General features: G+C 39.5%; 1 protein-coding gene across 1 annotated transcript in view; it reads left to right on the top strand.

Moving 5' to 3' along the window:
• Window positions 1-1,493: 1,493 nt before the first annotated feature.
• plxnc1 (plexin C1) overlaps window positions 1,494-26,197 on the top strand; it is a 33,214-nt gene continuing 8,510 nt past the window's right edge. The window contains exons 1-23 of the mRNA XM_063460538.1: window positions 1,494-2,544; window positions 4,330-4,452; window positions 8,204-8,338; window positions 8,414-8,514; window positions 8,591-8,696; window positions 8,775-8,940; window positions 9,201-9,303; window positions 9,482-9,557; window positions 10,035-10,076; window positions 10,201-10,334; window positions 10,919-11,098; window positions 12,308-12,416; window positions 12,561-12,731; window positions 12,828-12,992; window positions 13,911-14,019; window positions 14,139-14,237; window positions 17,827-17,930; window positions 18,043-18,084; window positions 18,169-18,293; window positions 19,324-19,522; window positions 20,730-20,876; window positions 23,617-23,785; window positions 24,215-24,315. Coding sequence (XP_063316608.1) covers window positions 1,543-2,544; window positions 4,330-4,452; window positions 8,204-8,338; window positions 8,414-8,514; window positions 8,591-8,696; window positions 8,775-8,940; window positions 9,201-9,303; window positions 9,482-9,557; window positions 10,035-10,076; window positions 10,201-10,334; window positions 10,919-11,098; window positions 12,308-12,416; window positions 12,561-12,731; window positions 12,828-12,992; window positions 13,911-14,019; window positions 14,139-14,237; window positions 17,827-17,930; window positions 18,043-18,084; window positions 18,169-18,293; window positions 19,324-19,522; window positions 20,730-20,876; window positions 23,617-23,785; window positions 24,215-24,315 — 3,708 coding nt within the window. The 5' untranslated portion in view covers window positions 1,494-1,542. The remainder of the gene's footprint in view (window positions 2,545-4,329; window positions 4,453-8,203; window positions 8,339-8,413; window positions 8,515-8,590; window positions 8,697-8,774; window positions 8,941-9,200; window positions 9,304-9,481; window positions 9,558-10,034; window positions 10,077-10,200; window positions 10,335-10,918; window positions 11,099-12,307; window positions 12,417-12,560; window positions 12,732-12,827; window positions 12,993-13,910; window positions 14,020-14,138; window positions 14,238-17,826; window positions 17,931-18,042; window positions 18,085-18,168; window positions 18,294-19,323; window positions 19,523-20,729; window positions 20,877-23,616; window positions 23,786-24,214; window positions 24,316-26,197) is intronic.

Here is a 26,197-nt window from a genome sequence, read left to right as displayed (position 1 = left end):
TCTAGTCTCAGATCTGCTTGAAAACATTTAAATTGATTAGAAATCCCAGTCTACAATTAATACAATAAAAAATACTACATAGAGTGCACTACACAGGTCAACGGATGTTCAAGATGGACCATCTGATAGATCATATTAGTCCTGATAAAGCCTCTGCCACAACATTAGATCAATCCCTCTGGGCTCCTTTGATCAGCTCCATCACCTAGTTGGGGGGGGGGGGGGGGGGGGGGGGGGTCGTGGTTTTGTCCCGACTTCATTATTGTGGTTGATATTGTGGGTAGGTACGGGCTTGTGGTTTCTGGGGATTCCCTAGGGACGGGTTTCTTGGAGGGCTCAACCCAGGGGCTGTGGCCATGACCTGGATGAAGATCTGGTGGCTCTTTGGGTGGTGTTTGTCTGGCAGATGCATGGAGCAGGGCTGGGGGAGGGTCTGTGCTGGCGGACATAGGTTACTGGCCTGGTAGCCTGGCTGCCCTGACTTGGGGACTTGGGGTTCTGAGTGTGCTCCGCCTTCGGGCTAGGGCTCTGGCTGGGTCCTGGTTGGTGTGTCGCAGTTGTGTTATTACCATCACTTTGTTCAGATTAGCATCAGAAATACGAATAAATAAAAAGTTTGTTATTACTGGCATTTGTTGGTAATAACAGTCTGGTGATCTCTGTCAGAAGAGAAGAAGTCATATTATCATATTTTGGCCAGTGATCATTTAACGGATGCCAGAAACTTGAGAAAATAATTTCATAGAGCTGACACTAGATGTCGCCTTAGTGGTTCTGTCGTTAGAACTTGTAGGAAGTTGTGTGAGTTTTCAAAGCCAGCACAGATTTCATGTTTGCAGGGATCAGTGGACCAGTCCTCAACGCGACTGATGTAAAGTTCAAATTACATAAAAACACATCGAATGGAAATATTCTGTCTTTATTAAAATCATACAGTGTGTATCCTTTGACATCACAGTACAGAGCGAAAAAGCTCATTTGCTCTCACCTGATGTGGCTCTAAGGCGATATTGAGTTTCTCCAGTAGGTGGCAGATCACACAAATAAAAGACTGGCAAAGTAATCCCTTACAAAAGTAACACAGGCCAGTCACGGTAATGGAAGTCAACAATAACACAGATCTATTATTCAGGTATGTTTCAGATTAATAAACCTCAGCGTGCTGCTGGATGAACATTGTCTTCCTTCAGTGTGTAACAACTTACTGAAGGTTCACCAAACGCTTTCTCAGCAGTTGAGTGCTGTCATTGTTTTGATTTTGTTGAGGGTCTGATGAACACTAAACTGTACAGACTTGAGAACATGGCTGAAAGTGGAGAAAACAGCTGAGGGAACATATTAATGATGTTAAATCCTAAAATTAAAATCTGATTTTTCTGTTAGCTGGGCGTGCTTCCTCCTACTTTCAGCACTTCTCTTTTCAGCAGAGGCGCACTGCGCTTTTACGCACGAGTCTAGAGGCACTGTGTCACAGAGCAGAGTGCCATGCAGACCTTCAGTGTATGACGGTGTCTCAGGCACAAGTATCACTGCTGCTACAAGATGATCCTGCTGCTCGCTCTGCTTTCTGTTCTCTGGGGAGAACTGGGTCTGTGTCTGGAGGAGGATGGAGGCTTCACCTTTGATGGAGACATACGCCAATTCGCTGTAACCTCCAACAGGCTTTACATCGCCACAGAGGAGAGGCTGTACCAGCTGAGCCACGATCTGACTCTGATCAACAGTCTGACCCAGAGAGGAATCTTAAACACCGGAAACCCGCAGGATGATGTGCAGTTTTACCGGGTTTCTGATACAGCTGATCGGAACTCAACTTTCAGCATCAACATGTTGTTGCCTTTCACAAAGAATGGCTCTCTGATCAGCTGTGGTGTGACTGACGATGACTGCGGTCACTGCGAGGTTCTGGACCTGAAGAACATCTCCAAACTTCTGTACAGGGAACACATCCAGGTGGGACCTCTGAAGAGCAGTAGCAGGTCTGTCAGCTTTCTGGTGGATGTGAAGAAAACTCAGAATGACACTTACATTCTGACCGCGATCCAACAAAAAGAAAGTCAGTCTGAAAACAACAAGTGCGGTATTAATCATCAGACTATCAACCTTCATAATACAGATAACAAACAGGGTGGAGGTATATTTTCTATAAGTGATGGAGCTTCAGGCACACATGGGATCAAAAGTAAAGGTGATGTGGAGTTTGTTGAGGGGTTTCAGATTAATTCAACCATCTATCTGTTCTCCAACGTGCTCTCAGCTCAAACAAACAGAGTTCGTCTCATTTGGGTCGAAGGCAAAAAAAGCAAAAGTGACACACTCAAGTCTCTGCGGGGCGTGAGTCTCAGTATCTCTGACGGTGACAGCAGCAGACTCGTGGCCTCCTCGGTCATCCCGGGGGAGCAGCCGGTGCTTTGGAGCGGCGTGTTCAGTGTGGATGGAGGAGAAACCAACACCCAGCTGATGGTGTTTGACATTAGCCCTGATTACAGCAGAAACACCGACAAAGATCCAGACTTCTACACCTCTGTGCCATCAGAAGTGACGGTGGGTCGCTGTATAACTTCTAAAGATGTTCTGAATGGCTCCTGAATGTAGTTTCCACCTGTGCCTCCACATTTTCATGTGAATATTTCCTACGTTTTATTGAAGACACAAGAAAAAGGAGTCATAATATTTAAAGTGCTGGTATCTCTAATGGTGCATGTGATAAACAAACTGGGTTTCATTGAATAATGTTTGACTTCATCAAAGCAAAGCTGGAGTCCATAGGATCTGAATGTGCAGCTGTGAGCAGGGGTCACAGCTACACATTAAAGTTCTTTGGTTCAGTTGGCCTAACAGCAGCACTTTAAATACTTTTTATTAAATTAGATTTAATAGAATGTTTTAAGTCATCAAACACAACATGCACTGATCATGGTCAGTCAGATATACTGTGTGGTTTAATACATGAAAATATTTGAGCGTTTGTACTCAGGAAGCCTACAATGGTGAACTGGCTGGCAGTGTTTTATTATTGTCCTCTGCAGAAAAAATGAAAACAATATAATAAGAAAGGGACATTAATTTTAACCAAGTCTGTATTTATAATTACAGCTATTTTGTTATATTTTCTATTATAATGCATTATTTAATTTAGCGTAGTTTCTGTCCTCAGTTTTTTGGAGCAGCTGTGATGACATCATTTCCTCTGGGATTAATAACGTATTCTGATTCTGTTTTGAACATTTTTAAAGTTTGCAAGTTGGCTTTTGTATGATTATGGATGTGTTTATTTAGTTTTTGTTAAAAAGTGCAATTGTGTTTTTTGAATACAATTTCATCATCCTTAAATTTACAGGCTTCCTCACAGCTGGTCCAACAGACTTTAATCAGCCAAATGCTGCTTAAAGTCTGTAATGTTAAACTTTCAGCTGAAACTGATGACAGTACAAATGATTACTTGGAAGAACTTCTATTTGCTTCTAGCTCCCCTTGTGCTACAATATTTTTCTGTCATACCTGCTGCTGATTAGTTTGCTTTCTCTTCTACTTTTTTATTTTGTCTTCCTTGATACCCCCATGTTGCTGTGTTGCTGTGATATAAAGGCAAATCCCACTACGAGACGGACTAAACCATTGTCTATCATTTGTAAGGCGCTATGAGAGAGCCATTACCTTTTTGGAATTATATTTTAGTCACTCAACCAATTTATTCTCACGGTTCTAAACATGATTACTGGAAATAATTTTTTAAAATGCAAAGGAATAGACACTTTTCATCTCAACATTACAACGGTCCCTCATACCAGTGGGGCTCTAAATTCTCAGTCCCACTGTCCCCACACTGTTATGCCCCTAATGAGAGGTCAGTTAATTAGTCACTTGCAGAGTTGCTGCTGTGGTGACAGATGTCAGTTATGGTCATTGTGCTCTAATATGACTTGATAAAGATTCATTATCAGTATAATAATTATCCACATACTTCATGAAATGCTGTGAACAAAACACAAGGCACAAATCAGCATCACTCACTTGAAATTGCACATTTTTGAATATATTAGAAAATTGCATCATAGTCAGTTCAGTTTATTCAGCATTATTTCATATTTGAGTCATGTTCAAGTTGAGTATGTGATTATACAAGGTGTAAACACAAATAATGAATGTGTTGTTTGGGTGAATTAAAAACAAGATGAAAAGGACTCTTCTTAAGTATGTTTGATGACCATAAACAGCAGTTCATTAGGTTTGGAGTGATGACAGCTTATTTTTATTTTGACCATCTTGAGTTCTAATCTAAAGACATCTAAAATATCAGATCTGATGATCAGTGTGTTTGTTTCTCAGCCAACGATCCTGAAACCAAAGGCAGTCCTCTTCAGGCACAGCTACATGACCTCTGTGCTGGCAGTGAGGCAGAGAGGCTGGATGGTTTTCTTCATTGGGACAGGAGATGGGCAGCTCATTAAGGTCTGTATGAAATGAAACATCTATTATTGTGGATAAAGTACTTATTTTACCAGCCTGATTTTAAGATGCCATTTCATCATCCTGAAATGCACTTTGAGTTCCTCACATGAAACAAACATGAAAAATAGTTCTGTCACCAAAATATATTTGTTGAATTAGCATCTATTTGTAAAACCATAAACAACCACTGGCTCAAGATAAATAACAAGCAAAACTTTTTTATATATTTTCACTTTAAACTTTTTTTTCACCTTATTTATTTGAATTAGTCTCATTTCATTTCATTGATAAAGTCTTTGCTGCAAACTGTTGTAACTTGTGGTGTCTATAGTTTCTTTGTGTGCTCTCAGTCTCACTGTGAGTTCATCTGCTCACACACATGCAGGTGTTGTTTGTGGAGTGGAGAGATGAGAGATGTGACCCTAAAGGCACTTAAAGCTTCCCAACACGTATTTTACTCAATATAACAAGAGTAAGAGGGTAAACAAGAAGAAGTTTTAAATGAAATCAGAAACTACTGAAAACATACAAATTAAAAAAAACCAGTTGATGTTGCAGGTTTTAAATAGCTCCAGACTGCTCTGTTCCCGTTATCTTCCTCAGTGCTATGATACTTCTCACTAGTTAGCAACAGGTACACAGCTGCTAACAGTTGGTACATTAAACACTGAACATCACAGAACTGATTATTGAACTGAATTATTGACTGAATATTCCCCTTGTTTGCTTTCATAAAACCCTGGGTTGCTTTGGCTGTATGTTTTGGGTAATTGTCCTGTATTATGAAACACCGTCCAATCAATTTGACTGCATTTAGCCATATACCACAGAGTTCATTCAGTTGCTTCTGTCTCCTGTCACATCATAAATAAACACTGGTGTCCCAGTTCCACTGGCAGCCATGCACGCCATCATACTGCCTCCATCATGTTTTACTGATGATGTACAGATGTTTTTGCAGGTTTAAGATGGCTCATTTGACCGACATGGAGAGCTCTTTTGACTGCATGTTGTCCGCTCGCAGCAAGATCTTCCACTCCTCAAATCAACTCCAGGCCTTGTATTATGGCTTTAGTTTTGTGCCACTATTCTGAGCGCACGTAAAAAAAAAAAAAATTGAGCGCATGTAAAAAAAAAAATTTGCAGGTGCAAGTGTTGCATTTTGAGGAGAAATTTATTTTGAGCGAAGAAAAGCTAAATTTGAGTGAACAAAATTAATTGCTCCATGCAAAAAATGTATTTCAGTGTTTGCTATATTACACACACAATAGCAGCCTCGTCTTGATGCATTCTCAATCATCCAGGAAAGTAAATCTCCAAAAGTTGATTCTGTTCATCTGGACGTAGCATTTTGTGGGAGAAACGTTTCGTCACTCATCCAAGTGACTTCTTCAGTCTCAGCTGACTGCAGGTTTCCCCAAATCTTATAAATAGTACATTTAATATATAAACACAATAGCAGCCCCTCTCGCTCAGTTTTTGCATTTGCGCTTGCTCCCAATGTGTTGCTTGCGCTCTCAACATTTCTGCCCGTGCCGTTCAACTCTATGTACACCGTTATATTTGTGCCACAAAACCAGCCAATCACAGACTTGGATGCAAAAAAGTCTGCTTGGCTGTTTTGGTCTCCAATCAGTTCCAAATGACGAAATGCAATAGCCCAGAGTCCATTTCGTCCAAAACTCAAACGAGGCAGTGGCGGAGGAACACAGAGTGGCGGACTCTTTCTGGGTCACAAAATAAACTTTTAAGATATTTTCATGTGAGAATGGTGCTGTGTAAACTTCAAATATCTGCTTGATTTATCAAGACATCACATATTTGCATAAGTGCTCTAATGTTTTCGGAGATGCCTGTTACCCACCAGCTGACCGGGTGGTCACACGGGTTAAACATAATAATATAAGGCTGAACTGACAAAAAATCGGCCACTACACCACCAGGTATTATAGGAAAAACCATAAAGCCTTCGAACTAAAACAAACGCTGTTGTGACAGTGATGTACACTGTCTTGTTGGTATATATGTATGATTTGTATCATGTTTTCCTCTCACCACATATCCAAACCGATATCATGACCAGCAGCTTTTACAGCTGTGGCTCCAGCAAACATCAGCTGTGACTAGAAAGCATAGCTGGACTGGCCATCGGGCATACCGGGCATTTGCCCAGTGGGCCGATGGTGATCTTTCGTTTTTATGGGCCGATGGGGGGTTTTTTTTCCCTTTTTTCTTCCGTAACGGTATAAACGCTGAAAGGTGGTGGATTGGCCAGATGCTGGGAGATGTGTAAAAATAACTCAATTGTTTGGTGGTGGCTATTGCGGAGCTTCCACAGATTCCGTAACATTAGCAAGTGGTGGAGGCCACCCGAAGCGGTGAACTGAACTTCAGGTAAGAAGTTATGACCTGCAGTCTATCTGGGTCAGATATAAACCAAGTTTAGGTGTAGTTTATTTTCGTTATGCTGACTTTTTACAGTCAGTTACAATAACTCGTACTGCGTGCTAGCTAGCATGACGGAGTTTATATACTGCTGGGCGGGTGCTATGATATTATTGATGTTGAACTTGTTTTATCTTATTTTATTTATAAGGTTAGTTATTAGAGTTTCCAACCGTCCGGTAAAAAACGGAATCGTCTAGTATTCAGAGAAAATATTGCGCGTTTTGTAATGTGGTGAAAAGGAACAGAGTTTGTCCCGTACTTCAGCTACAATGAAAAAGACACAAAGCTGGAGTTATTCTGTGTCTTTGCTGCGCAGCTGCCTCTTCTTCTCTCATTCTCTTCTCTCAAATGCCCGGTATGCCCAATGGCCAGTCCAACTATTGCGGTCAGCTGGTGGGTAACAGGCATCTCCGAAAACGTTAGAGCAGTTATGCAAATATGTGATGTCTTGATAAATCGAGCAGATATTTGAAGTTTACACAGCACCATTCTCGCATGAAAATATCTTAAAAGTTTATTTTGTGACCCAGAAAGAGTCCGCCACTCTGTGTTCCTCCGCCACTGCCTCGTTTGAGTTTTGGACGAAATGGACTCTGGGCTATTGCATTTCGTCATTTGGAACTGATTGGAGACCAAAACAGCCAAGCAGATTTTTTTGCATCCAAGTCTGTGATTGGCTGGTTTTGTGGCACAAATATAACGGTGTACAGAAAGAGCTGAACGCGCACGGGCAGAAATGTTGAGAGCGCAAGCAACACATTGGGAGCAAGCGCAAATGCAAAAACTGAGCGAGAGGGGCTGCTATTGTGTGTGTGTGTGTGTGGATAATAGCAAACACTGAAATACATTTTTGCACGCAGCAATGAATTTTGTTCACTTAAATTTAGCTTTTCTTCGCTCAAAATAAATTTCTCCTCAAAATGCAACACTTACACCTGCAAATTTGTTTTACGTGCGCTGAATTTTTTTTTTACGTGCGCTCAGAATAGTGGCACAAAACTAACGCCATATTTTATCTCCTTAATTGATCATCACATGATGAAGGAATTACCCACTTCTGCCCATGAAATGGCCTTTAGTCATTTGTCCAATTACTTTTGATCCTGTCGAAAAGAGGATGACACATTTTAAGAAGCTGAAACTCCTAAACTCTTCATCCAATTTGAATGTGAATACCTTTAAATTAAAGCTAAGAGTCTACACATTATGCCTATGTCCATTGTATAACTCTAATTGGAATATGTTTCAGCACAAATTAAAAATAAATAAATAAATTCTTATTTTCACAAATTCTTGTTGTCAGCTGTCTGTGGACAGGAACTATCACGCTGCCTGTCCCACGGTGCTCTACAGGACCAGTGATGACCACAAAGTGTTTCCCAAATTACGTCTGGATCCAGTGGGCCGTAAACATGTGTATGTGCTATTTAGAAACCAGGTACTTACATTATTTAACTAATTATCTTAATGTCACATGTACCTGTGTTGCATTTTAAAGCGTTTGTTGTTCTAGATGAAGCGAGTTCCTGTGTCAAAGTGCAGCACGTACACAAATGTGCAGGAGTGTTGGTCTGCACAGGATCCATACTGTGGTTGGTGTGGCTCTAAAAGCAGGTGAGAGGAACAACACATGCAGCTGACATCTCCAAACAATTCTGAACTTGGTGATCATTTCTTCTTCTTCTCCTAGCTGCACATTTGAAGATGACTGCACAGATTCAGACTGGCTGTCCATTCCTGATGAGTCCCAACACAAAATGATTTCCCACAAAGTTGAAAAGGACACAAACGGACAGGTACAGCTTACAAACACACTCGGGACTGTAATCATTTCTGGTTTTCAAATATAGTTCACTTATGATCTTCATTTTCAGATTTTACTAAAAATCCACACACACCTGACTGTGGGCCAGGAAGTGTCACCTATCTTTGCCTGTCAGTTCACTGCAAGTTCCGGCTCAATTTGTGCTTCAAATAACCCTCCTCCACAGTTCCCACAATGCACCTGCATCCTGTCTGATCGTACACTTCCTGCTGATGGTCAGTGACTTTTCATAGATTATCCAACGAATAAAATACTTCGCAGTCAGACCTGCTTATTGATTTGCAACATCTCCCAAACAGTAAAATAGAAACATTACAGAGCTGACTCTGACAGATGAAATATTCTTTACTAGTTGACAAATCTGAGCTGTTCATTATTATAAAATGTTGCATCTCATTAAATATAGATTTAAAAAAAAAAAAAAAAGTAGTAACTGAAGGCTATGACATTGATCATATTATTTTTTATTTAACAGGTCTGTATGTCACAGTGAAATTTAGACTTGGTTCAACACAACTGTCAGAAAAACTGAAGTTGACCAACTGCTCTGACATCAGTGGACCACCAAGTTCAGTCTTGTAAGTCCAAGTCCAGATTATAAAGATTATGAAGATGGATCACTAATAACACAACATTATGTGTCATCACCAAGAAGAATGTATTACTACTGAGGAGTCTCTTTGTTGTATGTTGTATTTTTGGACATTATCATTTTCTTGATGATCTCAACACTAATATGTGATTGTTTCTCTTCAGGTGTCAGCAGTGCATCAAAGCTGGTTGTGGATGGAACATAAACAGATGTTCCTGGGCCGATCAAATAGAGATCAATGTAATAATTCATGCCTTTAGTTTGCCTAGTTCAGGATTTTCCTCATTAACATATTTGTTTTGTCATATTTATTTCACTGATACCATTCTACATGTTTAGGCTATTTTGATGTATCCCTTTTATCTGCCCTAAGGAATTCCATAACCTTTGGTAATAAGAAAGTATATCTTATCTTATCATATAATCAAATCTTCCACTTTAAGTTTACATTACTTTTGATATCTTTTGATCATTATTAAAGGTGGGTTGGTCTAACGTTCAAATATCTATTGCTTCTCAAAAGCAGCTATATTACATACAATAATATGTTAACTGATTATGACAACTTACAAATATCAATTAGGTTGCTTTACAAAATTTAGTTTCAATGTTTTCCTTGTAAATAAGACAGAACTTCCATTCTCATCATTCCTACATAGTTTCTTTAGACAGTGACAGTAAACCTGCCATATTGATTCCCTCTGCTTCCTCCTGCAGGACAGCGTTTGCCAAAATGTGCAGTCTGGAAAAAACTTCTCCGTGAGTCTGAACCTCAGTCCTCAAACTCATTGTTCCTCTGACACCTTATTCATGTTCATCAGAGCTTCTAACATCAGCTGATGGCTGTGGATTAAAACTGATCATTTTTGTGTCTTGCTGTCAGATCCCAGAGATCTCCTCCATCACTCCCAGTGTGGTGTCTTTCTACGGTAGAAACCACGCAGTGCTGTCAGGTCGTAACCTCGATGATGTGACTGCAGTGAGGATCCAGGCAGATACTGACTGTACTCCAAAAGAGTAAGTCACTTTATACACAATCGAGAGTTTGTGCTTTGGACACAGTAAAGTCTAAAGATTGTTCCAGGCAAACACCACTTTATACTGAAATATAGATTAAATGTTTGAATAAAAAACGACACACCTCTTTTCTCAGCATTGCTCTCAGACAGACTAATTCAGCATAAACCTGAAAGTAAAGCTCACTGTCCTATTTTAGGATTTTATAGGAATTTAAAGTAATTTATTTTCACTGTTTTGTTTTGGGGGTTTCTTCTGTTTTAATTAATGATCTGCTTCTATGGGCTTTTAAGTTTGTTTTTACTGTTTATATATCTGGTAATCACAGTAAAAGTAACTTTGAACAAACTATGAAACACATACTTTGGTAGTTTACACTCGCATTTAGTTATGTTGTGGAAAATTTTGATACTCTGCTTTTGTCTGTTCTCAGTTTATGAGTATTATGATGATGTCAGGGACTTTGTGTGTGTGTGTGTGTGTGTGTGTATGTGTGTGTGTGTGTGTGTGTGTGTGTGTGTGTGTGTGTGTGTGTGTGTGTGTGTGTGTGTGTGTGTGTGTGTGTGTGTGTGTGTTCTGGTCAGATCTCCTGTTTGGGACAACACTGGTTTCAGTCTGACGTTCCACATTCCCACTTCAGACATCAAAGGTGTGGTCAGCGTATGCCTTCTCCTCCCAGATGGTCATTGCCATGGCAAAGCTAAAATCACCTACAGCTCATTACCATCATGCACCAACATTACTCCCAGCAGCAGCTGGATTAGGTATGTTTATTGTGCTGAAAGATTGTTGATCTCTTTTAGATATAGACTTTCCAGAAACTTCTAATGTTCAGTAAGCAGAGATGTAAAACTGAACATGATATATTGAGATATATTTAGACCTCAATTACCCTTCATGGCAGAACAGAATCCCAGTTAGGAGTTAGGACAGGACTCTCTGGAGCCCAGGTGTTGGTGGTGGTTTGGACAGGGCTCTGACTGTACACAGTGAGGTGAAGATGAGGAGGAGGTAGGTTGCAAAAATAATAACCTGTAAGGTGGAATGAAAGAAGAGCACTGAGATTTAAACCACATATAGTGGAGGCTGATTGGCTCGGAGCAGGTGGGCAAAAAAAATAACAGCGTGTGAAAGTGAAGGCAATGTAAAGAAATAGACTCATAGCAGAGCAGCCAGGAAAGCAGGCACATGAGTAATTACAGATCTTCCTCATTGAGCACAGACAGAAGCTTCATTTGTAAAACTTAAGACTTTGGTTGATGTCACATTCCTGACACTGTCTCCAAACCAACAAAACAAAAGTAAAAAAAAAAAAAAAAAAGTAATATTAAATTAACATGACACAGCGATGAAGAAAGCTTTCTGTCTGTTTAGTAATTTAGCCTTCTTCTTTACAAGCCTTTGTCGTTGCAGCTGCCATGATGTACTCAAAATGTGCTCAGAGGTATTAAAGTTTTGAGCTCCACTGAAGCTACAACACACTTAAAGTGACACATCTAGTGTGTTATCATCAATAAACGAGCTAAAGCAACAGTAGTGAATCGTGACAAAACTTCAGCAAAACTATTTTTGAGTCTAGCCCCGCTGCTTTGACAGTAATTTCAATCGTATTTTTGAGAAGTGTTCTAGGAAGCAGCAGAGAAACCGTTACAAGTTCTGGGTCATCTGATGGGGAAAGAGAGCCACTTCCCAAAAAATGTCTTTTGCTATAAGGCTACTTCCGCTTTTAGTTGCAACTGAAAAAGGAAATTCTGTCATCTCAGTTTCTTTTATCACCTTAAAAAGGAACCCCATTTTATTTAAGAGTTTGTTTAAAGCACCAATCTTTACCTAGGCATTGGTTTCTTAATAATATGTATTTAGTTTTATGCCAACATAAGTCAACTAAAACAGAGTTTTTTAAAATATTGTTTGGTACAGTTAAAGACAGACACAGAGATTTTAAATGTTCTCTGGTGCTCTGTGCCCTGCAGTGGGAAGAGGAAGATCACACTCACTGGGTCCCATCTTAACTTTGTTGAAGGGGTCATGCACAGCCACGCCATGCATGATGTCAGACTTCCCAGATACATCAACTCTCAGGTACATTACACCTTGTATTACTGCTTAAGTTAACCAGCCATGTTATATCAAAAATTATAAATTACAGTGTGTCTGAATTTGTGATGTTTTATGCTGTTTTGGTCACGTCTTGTTGTTTTTTGTGTGCATTTAATTTCATTGCAGAATCTCACCTATGATTCACCCACAGCTCTGAGCATTTCTAGCAGCACTATGTTTTTGAAAGTAGCCAATGAAACCTTGAACTGCTCCACAAAACTCTCGTACTATCCAGACCCTGAGTTTACCAGCTTCACAGCCACGAGGACAGGGAAAGATGTGCACATCACCATTCAGGTAATTTTAAAAAAATTAATTTTTTTTATCATACATATTTTTTTTATCATGTGACATCAGTTCACTGAAATGTAGCCTTTGTTTTTCTTCATTTAGAAAAAGACAGACAAGCTGGAGATGACGATAGATGAGTTATCAGTGTGGGGCGTTCAAGACAAGCCAAAAAATTGCACCATGGAAGCCAAAGAAACCAGTGACAACACTGACTCTTTCACCTGTGAGATTGAAAGCCCAACCAACCCTGAATTTCAACAGATATTGGTAAATATTTCTTTCATGTTAACCAAACCAAATAGTTGTGTAGAGATGTAATGTCAATTTTATTGTGGCAGTAGATAAAAACATTACAATATTTTAGTACAGTAATGTGCTAAAGTTGCAGGCACTAAAATTGTACTGAGGATGTTTTCACATAGACTTCATTAAGTATACTTGTTAACCTACTCATTATTGCAACTCTCCAACCAGGAATATCATGGTAAAGCTGAATGGCTGAAATTCAAGCTCAGCGTGACTCTGAACGTGACATGGTTGTTTAGGCTAGACAGGCTGCTCTGAGTATTTCACAAATTGCTGATCTACTGAGTTTTTCCCACAACACCACTTCTAGGGTTTAGAAGAGAATGGACTGAAAAAGAGAAAATATACAGTGAGCTGACGTTTGCTGGGTGGAAAATGTTATGTTGATGTTAGAGATCAGAGGGGAATGAACAGAGTGTTTTTAGGAAGGCTACAGTAGCTCAACTCATTACAACAAAGCTATGAAGAAGAGCATCTCCAAATGCTTGAACCTTGAAGCAGTTGGGCTACAGCAGCAGAGCACCCCACTGGGTGCCACTCCTGTCACCTAGGAACAGGAAACCGAGGCAACGGTTTGCACAGACTATTATGGTGGAATCTGTGTGATAATATCAGGTCAATACTGACTCTGTGAGGAATGTTTCCAGCACCTTGTTGATATGCAATAAAAAATGATGCAGTTCTGAAGACAAACAGGAACCCAACATGGAACTAGCAACGTGTAACTAATGCAGTGACCAGTATCTTATACAAAGTGTAGCGAAAAACAAAGAAAAATTCAGTATGTAAACATGTAAGGCTTTTTTCCCAGTTTAGTATGCTGTATCCCATGTGATTTATTTTTTTGTTGTTTTTCTTTTTGTTTGTTTGTTTTTATAGATAAAATACGGAGACAAATCTGTTGAACTGGAAAATAAAGATAAATCTGCAGTTTATTATTTTCTGATGCTGATCCTTGTCCTACTGCTGATACCAGCCATTATTATTGGTAAGAACACAATGTAGAAGTGAATTTGAGTCCATAACCAGCCTAAAAAAGGATGTGCAGGTCAACTCTTTAACAACTATACCATTATTTAGCATTGTGCTATAATCTGTATGTTGCAGTGGTGTTATTCTACCAAAGACAACAGCAGAGGCTCGCTGATAAGATGAACAAGTTTGTGGAAGACCTCGAGCTCAACATCAGGAATGACATCAGACAAGGTCAGTCACAAAATCTCACAGCATCACTTTGATGTACAATTTATACTGCTCGAAAAATTAAAGAAAAGCTTTTAAAACACAGTGCAGGGAAAAATAATCAGTCTGGGAGCTGCCTGCATTGCCTGGGCACATGAGGCCAGACATTGTCATGCACCACGAGGAACCTAGGTCCCACTGCCCCAGCACAGGTTGACAATGAGTCCAAGGATTTCTTCCCAGTACCAAATGTTAGTTGGGGTGCCATTGCCTAGCTGGTAGAGGTCTGTGTGTCCCTCTGTGGATGTGCCTCCCAAGCACATAAGAAATATTTTGTACTGTCAGCTTCAGAAATGTTTATCTGACAGAGGAGAAAATTTTCCACAGTTGTGCAACATTAAAAGGAAGTGAGGTCTATGTGAAAAGACATCACAAAAAAAAGTTACCAGAGAAGTTACATTTGCAAAGCCACATTCAAACTACTTGGGGCAGTTTTAGAAATAACTGCTATGAATAGATTAAATATAATTCATTTAAATATGCCAGTTTGAGGTTGTGTATCAGCTGTCTTTATTTCCCTAAACATGAGTAAATTCCGGAAAGAAAGAAATAGACAGCATGTGAATTAAACAAATTAATCTCAAAATATATTCCAAAAAATTTCTGTAAGCTTTTAGCATGGTCCTTTGTCATTTTACTTGAGTATCTGTAAACATTTAATGATTGATTCAAACTTTGAAAAAAAGCCTAAAAATACATCACTTTATCTGCATTAAATGTAAACAAAAAATGAATGCTATGTTTTGCAAATCTCATAAACCTATATTTTAGTCAGAATAGATACAGGATTGTATAAGGTCTGGTCTGCAGGCAGGCCACTTAATCGACTAAAGTGAATTTTTCTACCTTGAAGTCATACTGTTGTAATAGACCCTTGTTGAAATGTTCAGGGAAGGCCTTACCTGACATAATAATGAATTACAGTAGTCCAGCCTAGAAGTAATAAATGCATAAACTGGAAGCATGAAACACGATGTTTCAAATTTTAGAGATATTCTGCAAATCAAGAAAGCACCCTTACGTTATTTAATATTTGCACTGAAAGATATATGTTGGTTAAAACCAAGATTACTGACAGTGTTCCTGAAGGCTGAAAGTAATGCCATCCAAATAAGTATCTGGTTAGAGTACATCAGCTTCAGTATTATCGTAGTTTTGAAAATGTCAGTGGTCAACGAGATGGCATGGTGGTTAGCACTATAGCCTAACAGCAAGAAGGTCTTTAGTATATCTCAATTTTAAAGCAGGAAATTAGAGGTTGTGAAGGTTTTTATGTCTTTAGCTATTTATATGGTTTAACTAATTGGTATCTGTCTGACATCATGGACAGATAGAGCTGGTTATCATCTGCATAGCAATAAAAATGTATGCTATGCCTTCTAATAATACTGACTAGTAGAACTGGTCTTAGTGCGACCAGTGCGTGAAGAATCAGAATCAGAATATTTGATTGATTCCTAGGGGAAATTATGTTGGTTACTGTGCTCCAGTACAAACAGTAACAAAAACAGACAATGCAAGAAGTAAGAAATAGCACAATATATACATATATATAAGTCGCTTACTAATAAATATCAGAATAAGAAAGAGCATGTGCAAAAAGGGTTTAGCTATAGCAGTATACAGTGTGTTAGGTGGATGAGTTGTACAGAGAGATGGCCACAGGCAAGAATGATTTCCTGTGTCATTCAGTGGTGCTTTTTGGTAATCTCAGTCTCTCACTGAACGTGCTCCTGTGGCTAGCCAGCAGGGAAGGAATTATCCAGCATTGTCTTTATTCTGGATAACATCCATCACCACCCTAAGAGAGTCCAGCTCCATCCCCACAACATTGCTGGCCTTGCGGATCAGTTTATTGAGTCTGTTAGCATCAGCAACCTTCAACTTGCTGCCCCAGCATGCAACAGTGTAGAGGATTGCACTGGCCACAACAGACTCATAGAAAATCCTGAGCATTGTCCGACAGATGTTGAAGGACTTCAGCTGCCTCAGAAAATAGAGTCGGCTCTGGCCTTTCCTGTAAAGTGCTGTGGTGTTTTTAGCCCAGTCCAGTTTATTGTCACTGTATACTCCGAGGTATTTATAGTCATCCACAATGTTAACATTGACCTCCTGGATTGAAACAGGGATCAAGCATTTCCTGGTCTTCCTGAAGTCCACCACCAATTCCTTGGTCTTTGCCATGTTGATCTGCAAATGATTCTGCTCACACCACATGACAAATGAGTCGACCACAGCCCGGTACTCTGTCTCATCATCCCTGCTGATGCACCCAACCACTGCAGACTCATCAGAAAACTTCTGAAGATGGCAGGTCTCTGTGCAGTGTCTGAAATCTCCCCAGATTAGATAGATATGATTCAAGCCACTGCAGCGCAGCACATTTAATCCCTACAGCATGGTCTAATCGCTGTTATAAAATATTGTGATCAAGGGTATCAAACGCTACACTCATGTCTAGCCGGACAAACATAGATATGACTCGACTCTCAGAGGCCATAACAAGATCATTTGTAATCTTCATTAATGTTGTTTCTGTCCTGTGAGTTCAGAAATCACAAATCAGACTAAAAAAAAATAAACCATTCCTCTTTGATTGATTATATTTAAGATCAAAATGTTAATTTATTGTTAGGACTTCTAGACATGGGATCTAATAGACACAGTGACGGTTTGGAGGAAGTAATTATTGATGTTAACTCAGAAAAAAGGGAAAAATTAAATTAAATTAACGCCAGTCTCCTCCGTCACTATAAAAGGGGAGAGAGTCATTAGTCCCATAATAATCACCTGTCCCCTCTGACATCCAGCACCACCGCATGAGCTCACTACACCACCGCTCCACTGCAGCAGGCCAGAGACCACACCCCTGCCACACAAGCATGAATCGTTTTTGTGATTTTTACAACTCCTTTGCATGTAATCTTAAAATGTATACCTGGTTGCTTTGGTATTCATCTGCCCTGCAGTCCATAATGCTATAGGATTTATGCTTTACCTGCCAGTATTGTCATTTAAAATACTTCTGACAAATTAAGTAGCAGCTATTAAAAAGTTTGCATTATTTATTTTTAGTTTTATACTCTAAAGTTTTCCTATTGTAATCTTTCAACGTTATCTTCCAGGACACATTTGCATCTTGTTCTCTGCGAGTTCCAAATTATCTGAACTGCGTTTGATCGTATGTGATAAGTGCCTCAACTTTATCATACGTTGGCCTGTATTTTACAGCTTCACTATCCTCAGGTTGCCTAGTGTCGCATACATGGAGTTCCTATTTATGGTTTTTGTCATATAACACTAATAAGGCTGATGGTAAAACAGAATGACATTATAGGATGCAGTCATACGTTGCCATTTTTGTATTAATCAGTGAATTGCAACACTGCACTGACTTAGTCAGACATTTTCACTACCTCTTTTTTGTGACCTGCAAGAACTTGCCTGTTTCACAAGTTCACTTTTCACCTGATACCATAGACATTCATGCTTTGTACTTTGTGCACGTAGCCTGCGGTTTATCAAGTCAGCTTCACTGGGGTGTTTTCCACAGGTTTTGTGGAGTTGCAGACAGAAAACGCTGATCTACTGGAAAATGTTGGAACAATTCCTTTCCTGGATTTCAAGCACTTTGCCAGCAGAATCTTTTTTCCTGAGGTGAACGAAGCTCAAAAGAAAGCAAATGTTGATTCATGACAAGTTTATTCTGTGAACTGTGAAAGATAACCAATCGGTGTCAGTTTAGTAGAGCTGTGTTGTTGTTTTTCAGAATGAATCTTTGATGGAATCCTGTATCAAAGACATCAGTCAGGTAGGTTTTGACATCATCTGTTGTTTGTAGTTGTTTTCATGGTTTCATGCCATCTGACGTAATGTTATGTTATCTTGGGATCAGGATGTGGTGAAGATTCAGCTTGATGAGTGTTGCCAAGGTTTGTCTAGGCTGATCCAGGACCAGCTCTTCCTCACCTCCATGGTGCATGCTCTCGAGGAAGAGAAGAGTTTCACCATCAAAGACAAGTCAGTTTGGGACGCTGTATTTTATGTAACTGTCTCATTGGCAATATATTTTGTTTTGTTTTGACTGGGGGACGGGGGGTACTGACAACCCTCTTCAAAACATGTAGCCATGTAAAGAGCTCTCTCAAAGAGAAAGGTTTACTGTTGTCAAAGTGTAAAATAAAGAGGTGCCTTTTTTAGTGGAAATACAAATGGTGCAAACCACCACCAAACACACAGATTAAACCAGAAAACACGTAAAAGAGACTGCACAGTTTTAACCAAGATTACCTAAGTTAATCTTGGTTAACCAAGGTGGCTGGAAAAGAAACAGCTCAAGCTCATGAGCACGTTATCTGTTAAACATAGTAGTAGCAATTTTATGAGATGTTTATGGCTTCTAGTATCAATGGGTCACTTCTGTTTGTTGTTTATTTGACTAAATGGGCTGTACTCTCTGCTCAGATTCAGCCAAATACTGCAAAACTGATCGGACAGTGCTTCACAGTTTAATTTAATAATGGCCCCAAACATACTGCAAAACCAACCCAGGAGTTTCTTAAAGCAAAGGAATCGGACATTCTTCAGTGCCCAAGTCAGTCACCTGATCTTGACCCAACAGAGGATACTTTTATTTAATAGAAACAAGCAGCACCTGGAGGCAGCTGGAGCAACGACCTGAATATACTGGAAATAGTATTTAGTGATGTGCATGGGTTTATGACTTCAGGCAGTCATTGACTCTAAGAGATCTTCATCCAAGTATCAAAAACCGTTCTTGTATTTAAAACATATGACACTGTACAATTGTTTTGCTCACAGTGATTCTTCTCTAATTTTATTCATATTTTCTTTTCCATCCTGCCCCTGTGTTACTGCAGTTTTTACTTTGTGGGTTTATCTATTTTTTCACTCCTTTCATTACCTATTCATGTCACTTTTTCCTCACTTCTGTTTTTGTTTTTTCTTTTATGGTTTTAAATCCGTTCTGCACTTGAGCTCTGTCAATTATTCATCTCTAACCTGTTCCTTTTTTAATTTTCTGTTTCAGATGTGCAGTAGCATCTCTGCTCACTGTAGCACTCCACAGCAACTTGTCATACCTGACGGAGGTGATGGAGGTTCTGCTCAAGGATCTTATGCAGAAGAGCAGCAATGCTCAGCCCAAGCTGTTACTCCGACGCACTGAATCTATAGTGGAGAAGCTGCTCACCAACTGGATGTCCATCTGCCTCTACGGCTTCCTTCGGGTTTGTTGCTCTCAGTGTTTTATGTCTTTGCTGTTTTGCCTAAATTGAAAATTCAGCTTCTGACTTGGACAACTTATCATGTGTTTTAATGCCCTTATTGTCTTACTTTTGTCAATTAGTGTATATTATCCATGAGCCTGTTGCTGCATTAGCTGCTGCTGCCTAAACACTCCAAGAAATTATTGTAGTTGTTATTATGGATGTGTTACAGCCACAGACCCCAACCTGCATGCAAATGACAAACATTTAGTGATAAAGAAGCAACAGACTAGTTTTGGGAAGGCTGAATTGGTGACCTGTGACTGACCCCGAGCCTGGCAGATCCCCGTGATCATTTTGAGAGAGGCTGACAAACCGAGGGGATCAGCACAAGTGGTGCAAGTAGTTATTTATAGAGGTATGACCAAAGGCTGCAAGGGAAGTGTTTAGGGTGTGGTCTGGTTCCAGAAAAACAGTTAAATTATCTCCAGTAAGTTGTGTCATTTAATGTTGTTAACTAAATGAAAACGCGCACTACAGTTCAACATAGCAAAGCAGCACATTGTTCAGTTATCCAAACTCTACTGTTAATACTGAAGAAGACACTCAAAGAAGAGAAAGAAGAAGAGCTCAACATAATGCCTGTATTAATGCTTGCGTCAGCATGTGGCTGTATGATTGTTCGCATGCTAACAATAGCGTTTATCTTAAAGAACAGTTTCATTGTTTCAGTTCTTCTTACTTTTGATTCACATTTTTTCTCATTCAAATATTTTTGAAACTTTTTTGGCTACAATACGAACTACAGAAAAACTCTATAGCTATTATGTAAAATATTAAAGCATTGAAACAATGAAAGTAAATCTTATGGGCTACAAAGTCACAGTCATGCTATGTATAGGTCTGAAGCAACACTTGACAAACATCATGTTCAGTTTCCACATCCTCCGTTCACTTACTTTAGCCATCGCTAAAGGAAACATCGCTGTGGTTACAGACATTAGATCTGCATTATTCTGTCAGTTTTGTAAAATTATAACAGTTGAGTATCTTTTATTTCTCTGTGACAATATGTGACACACGTTAAGTTACATCAACTAATCAGAGTGAGCCAGAAAAAGCCACCAATGCTTCTAGCTAAACCTCTCTGCACCAACAAAAGTTTCTTTATAACGTTGCCTCAGCTTCTCTGTTGACAGACTGAGTTCCTGTTTCTGATTTTCCACAGGAAACTGTTGGCCAGCACCTGTTCCTGATGGTTAGCGCCCTCACACAGCAGATTGCAAAAGGCCCAGTGGATTGTGTCACAGAGAAAGCGCTATACACGCTCAACGAGGACTGGCTGCTGTGGCAGGCTCAGGACTTCAGCTCGCTGGTACACAAACACACACTCATACTTTCTGCATAACAAAGTGTATGCACAACTGAGTCGCACCGTGCATGAAAGCAATCCTCTGACAGCCCATCACAAGTTTGGGAGTTGTGCTTATACATGTGGAAGCAATATTTAATACTTCCTTATACTAGTTCTGTTTTTGCTCCCTTAGTTTGGTAAGTTCAAACCTTGCTTTAACTTGTTGCTGACATACGGTAACCCAGAACTCATTTAAATATTCTCGGGTGCGTGTGTTGGGGACAGTGAGGGCAAAGAAAAGCACAACAGCACACAGCAGTTCTAGACCAACACCCCAAATGTTTGAGTGTCCTTTTCTAATATGGGGTGTGGGACACTGCCATGTCTTTACTTTGTTTTCAGGATATCTTTCTGAATCTCTTGGGTGTTGTGCAACAGACAACTCTTAAAACAGGGCGAGTGAATCACACTACTAAATCTACTGCTTTTTTTTTCATTTTCTTTAAGGCTTGTGAACTTGTGAACCACGTGAAACTGAAAAACAGCACCATTTCAGCATGCACGCAAGTGTGATATGTTTGCTATGGTGACAAGAAACTAAATATAATCCCTTGACGAGCACCCCACTGAATGTAGCCCCAACCTGCAACTCTAACAAATGAGATGTAGCACGTTGTCAAACAACACACTCGAGGTGTCACCAATGCCGTTTAAGGAAGCAGGCACTTACACTTCTGATTAAAACACTGAATTCTAGGAAGTGGAAGATCTCTGCGAAACATAGATCAAACACACCAATAAACCCACATTCTGGTACAACATGCTTTGTGGGACACACCCTACCTGATAATGTAGAGAAGACACCAGTACTTGCTTGGTCAGACCTAATTTTTTAAATTTGATTGTTATGGGCAGTAAAATTAACTCAGACCTGGTTTAACACCTAGATTAAAATAGCAGGTTTGTTTCAGTTTTTAAAATTAACATAGCATATAATAATGACTATAAAAGGAAACCTGGACAGGTAAATAATACATGTGGTTCATTCAGTAGAGCACATTGCCTACTAATTGATTGGTTGGTGGTTAGAACCACGGCTCCCCTTGTGTGCATGTTATAATAACCTTGTGCAAGGTGCTGAAAAGCTAATCGCCCCAATTCATGCATCTGAGATTAACTATTCTTCATCTTAGGAACTTTTTAAGTACTACCATGTGCCATTTTAAATGTAAGGGAGTCAGTGCCTGATTTGGCAATAACATAAAACGTAATAAGAATATTTGCCCTTAACTATGTTTAAACAATGTTCTTATTTGTAAACTTTTTCTAAATGAACAGAACTGAATTGTTGTTTCTGTTGTTTAGCTTGAAGTACTGAAGAAAGTTGCATCTGAGTCACTGATGAAGTTGCACCCACAGTCTTGGAATGAGCCAGATTTTGTGAAGCTGTGGTTTCATACAGTCATTTAGTGAATAAAACCCAAGGATGGCATTTTCTTAACCTCAGCTTTGGTTGTTATTTGGTGACTAATCTTTGTTTTAAAGTTTCAGGGGCTTTAATGTTTTAACAGTTAGCGTGAGCACAACCTGCCAGCTGTCTAGTTTTTAATCCCGTGTTCGAAAGTAACTGCAGTAGCTTCACGCGTTTTTACTTTGGTGAGATTCTAATGCATGATAATTTTCTGTACATTTTGCAGTGTGTTGACAGTGCATTATAACAGAGCTGCATCATTCTTCAGACTCTTAGACTTTAATCTAATCTGACAAATCACTGTCTCACTTTAGAGCTAATTTCTGTATATTAGATGACACATGCATTAGCCACCAGTTTAAAGGAAATCAGAAGGAGAATAAAGGTACATTATCTCTGCAAAGAACCAAAGATGCTGCTTAAAATATTGCAGTGTGAAACAGCTTTTCTTTTTTTCTTTTCTTTTTTTTTAACTCTTAACCAGTCACCAAAATTTTGCACAATAGGAAAATGAGGTTAGCGTTGATACGTTTTTTGTGGTTTGTTGATGAGCATGAATTCAGTTGTGTGCATGCTGGTGGCATTACTTCAAAATGTTGCTTATTTGTGAGTTTATCTAGTTTTGGTTTTGTGCTCAGAGTAAGTTTATCTGTTGTGTTAAGATTGTGGCCACTAAAGAATATTTCATTACTTCTTTTTTTTTGCCTTGAGAAACTTTTGGGTTGCGTTTGCTGAATTCTTTGGGTGATTATCCATTTGCACTGTGGAGCTGATCTAATCAGTTTTGTAGCATCCTGTTTCTTCTGTCAGCAGTCACATTATTGATAAACACTGGTCATATGGTTCCACTGGCAGCCATACATGCTCACAACATACCTCCACCATATTTGACAGATGATGTGGTGCGCTTTGGCTTGAGGTTGTCCTTGAGTGTAACCAGTGATTTGCACCTTGCTGTATTTCCATTCATGAGAGCATCTCTTGATTGTTGACTTGCTTAGATGTTTCAAAGTTAGCCCACTTTGTATCAACATCTCTTTGGAAATCATATGGAGGGTTCTACTGAATAGCTATCAATTGAACCAACTCCATATGGGCACCAGTTTAGCTCATTGGTTTGAAATGGTAATTATACAAAGTTCAATGGCTTCTAGTCAAACCTAGGGCCCTTTACTGTGTGTTTTCCCTTTGTCTGTCTCACTTTCCTGTTAAATTCCCACCTTTGGTGAAATATTGCTGGTAATCTGGCAATACAGAAATGCTAACGATTACTATTTTTTCTGCTTACAGAAGCTCAAAGTGCTGTTTGCTGTGGGCACTGACGGGGAGGTGAGTGAGCCTCTGGAGGTCAATGCCCTCGACTGTGATACAGTGGAGCAGGTCAAAGAGAAAATTCTGTCCAGCTTCAAGGCCAAGTTTGGTTTCCCCTACAACATTCCCCTGAGGGATGTTTGCATAGGTAGGTATCAGATCCTGCAAGAAGTGATAATAGCATGTCTTTAGCATGTCTTAAGTGATAAGTGATTTGCATCCACCAACCAGGTTTGAAGTGGTATAAAGAGGCAAGGAACAGATACACATACAGAGATTCCTTTATTTACTGAATCTTTTTAACTTGCCCTGTATATTTGTAACGTGCATTAAAAATCTGCATATTATGTCCAAATTTAGGGCTTAAGAGCTGCAGACAAAGCAGAGAAGCTCCGAAGTTGCTGACAAAAAGCTATAGAATAAATGTAGCTTACATGTTACATGATGTTGCACTGTTGAAGATGGTTTGACCTTTTGTTTTTATGCTTGAACAGTTAGATTATTATATTTACTGCCTATGTTGTCACTGTTCCTTGTTTTACAAACTATCAACACCTACTGTTATTATTCCCACCAGAATATGAGAAGAATGGATTATTCCTTCCTCTTGAGGAAGTTGATGCAAGCTCAGAGGTTATTGGGGAGGTGACAATGCTCAACACACTCAAACACTACAAGGTGAGGAAATATTATATATATATATATATAGAGAGAGAGAGAGAGAGAGAGATTAAAAATGTAATTTTATTTAAATCAGTTTTACACAGGATGTCACTTTGCGAAACACACCCAGTGTTTGTGTTAAAAGTTAGGGTACAGTAACTTTTAACACAAACAGGAGGGTGGGGCTGCAGAGAAGGGTGTGTCACACTGTGTCCGACAGCAGAATTCAGTTAGCTGACAGGTCTCCTCCTCTCACTTTCAGTAGTTTGTTCCAAACTATCATGCATGCATGTTTTCAATGGCAGTTGCAGGTACAGTTAGGTCCATAAATACTTAGGCAGAGAAAACTTTTTGCTAATTTTGGTTCTCTCCATTACCAGTATGAATTTTAAACGAACTCAGATGTAGTTGAAGTGCAGATTTTAAACTTCAGTTCAGTAGGCTGAACAAAAAGATTGCATAAAAATGTGAAGAACTAAAGCATTTTTAACACAGTCCCTTCATTTCAGCGGCTCAAAAGTAACTAGAGAAATTTGATAACTGAAAATAAAATGTTTGTCTCTAAACTTGGTTGAAAACCCTTTGCTAGTAACTCATGAACAACACCAGACTCTGGGTTCCCCCCCTCTTTAATGTCAGGCCTTTACTAAAGTTTTTTTTTGTTTATGTACCTTTTGTCTGAAGTTTAGCCTTCAGTTAGGTTAAGATCAGGTGACTGACTTGGACATTCAAGAATGTTCAATGTCTTTGCTTTAATAAACTTTTGACAGAGATGGGCAGTAACGCGTAACGCGTTACTGCCGCTGCCGCTGCGGCACACCTGCACCAGTTAGAGAATGTTGCATATAATTTAATTTTTGCTTGATGCATAAAGTTAAAAGATTAAAACTAATAAAACTAATTTTAAAAAGAGACTTTTTCCATTTGATTACATTTTATATGATAGATTATGCAGAAAAAGTAGAATTGGGCTGAAAGATCTATTGCTTTATTACCTATTCAGGTTGTAAATCATGTTTTTAAAAAGTAACTAAGTAACTAATTACTTTTGAAAATAAGTAATCAGTCTTGGTATCCGGGAGGGGCTCAGAGTAGAGCCACTGCTCCTCCGCATCAAAAGGAGCCAGCTGAGGTGGTTCGGGCATCTGACAAGGATGCCTCCTGGGCGCCTCCTGGGTGAGGTGTTCCAGGTATGTCCCACCGGGATGAGGCCCCGGGGCAGACCCAGGACATGCTGGAGAGATTACATCTCTCGGCTGGCGTGGGAACGCCTTGGTGTTCCCCTGGATAAGGTAGAGGAGGTGGCTGGGGAGAGGGAGGTGTGGGCTTCTCTGCTTAGGCTGCTGCCCCCGCGACGCGGCCCCGGATAAAGCGGAAGAAGATGGATGGAATAAGTAATCAGTAAAGTAACGGGATTACTTTTGGGGGGAAGTAATCAGTAATTAGTTACTAATTACTTTTTTCAAGTAACTTGACCAACACTGACTTTTGGGTTGCTTTGGCTGTATGTTTTGGGTCATTGTCCATCTGTATTATGAAACACCCTCAATTTGACTGCATTTAGCTGGATTTGAGCAGACAGTATGTCACTGAACACCTCAGAATTCATTCAGCTGCTTCTGTCCTGCGTCAGATCATCAATAAACACTAGTGTCCCAGTCCCACTGGCAGCCATGCACACTCAAACCATCTCACTGCCTCCGCCATGTTTTACAGATGATGTGGTATGCTTGAATCATGAGCTGTTCCACGCCTTCTCCATACATTTTCTTGCTATGATTCTGGTTGAGGTTTTATCTGTCTAAAGAATGTTTTTCCAGACCTGTGCTGGCTTTTTTTTTGTTTTTGTTTTTGTTTTGTTTTTTTAGCAAAGTCCAATTTATTCTTTCTCTTCTTG

Source organism: Pelmatolapia mariae, linkage group LG17, assembly GCF_036321145.2.
Source record: "Pelmatolapia mariae isolate MD_Pm_ZW linkage group LG17, Pm_UMD_F_2, whole genome shotgun sequence".
NCBI lineage: Eukaryota > Metazoa > Chordata > Actinopteri > Cichliformes > Cichlidae > Pelmatolapia > Pelmatolapia mariae.
This window is presented reverse-complemented; position numbering and strand designations above follow the sequence as displayed.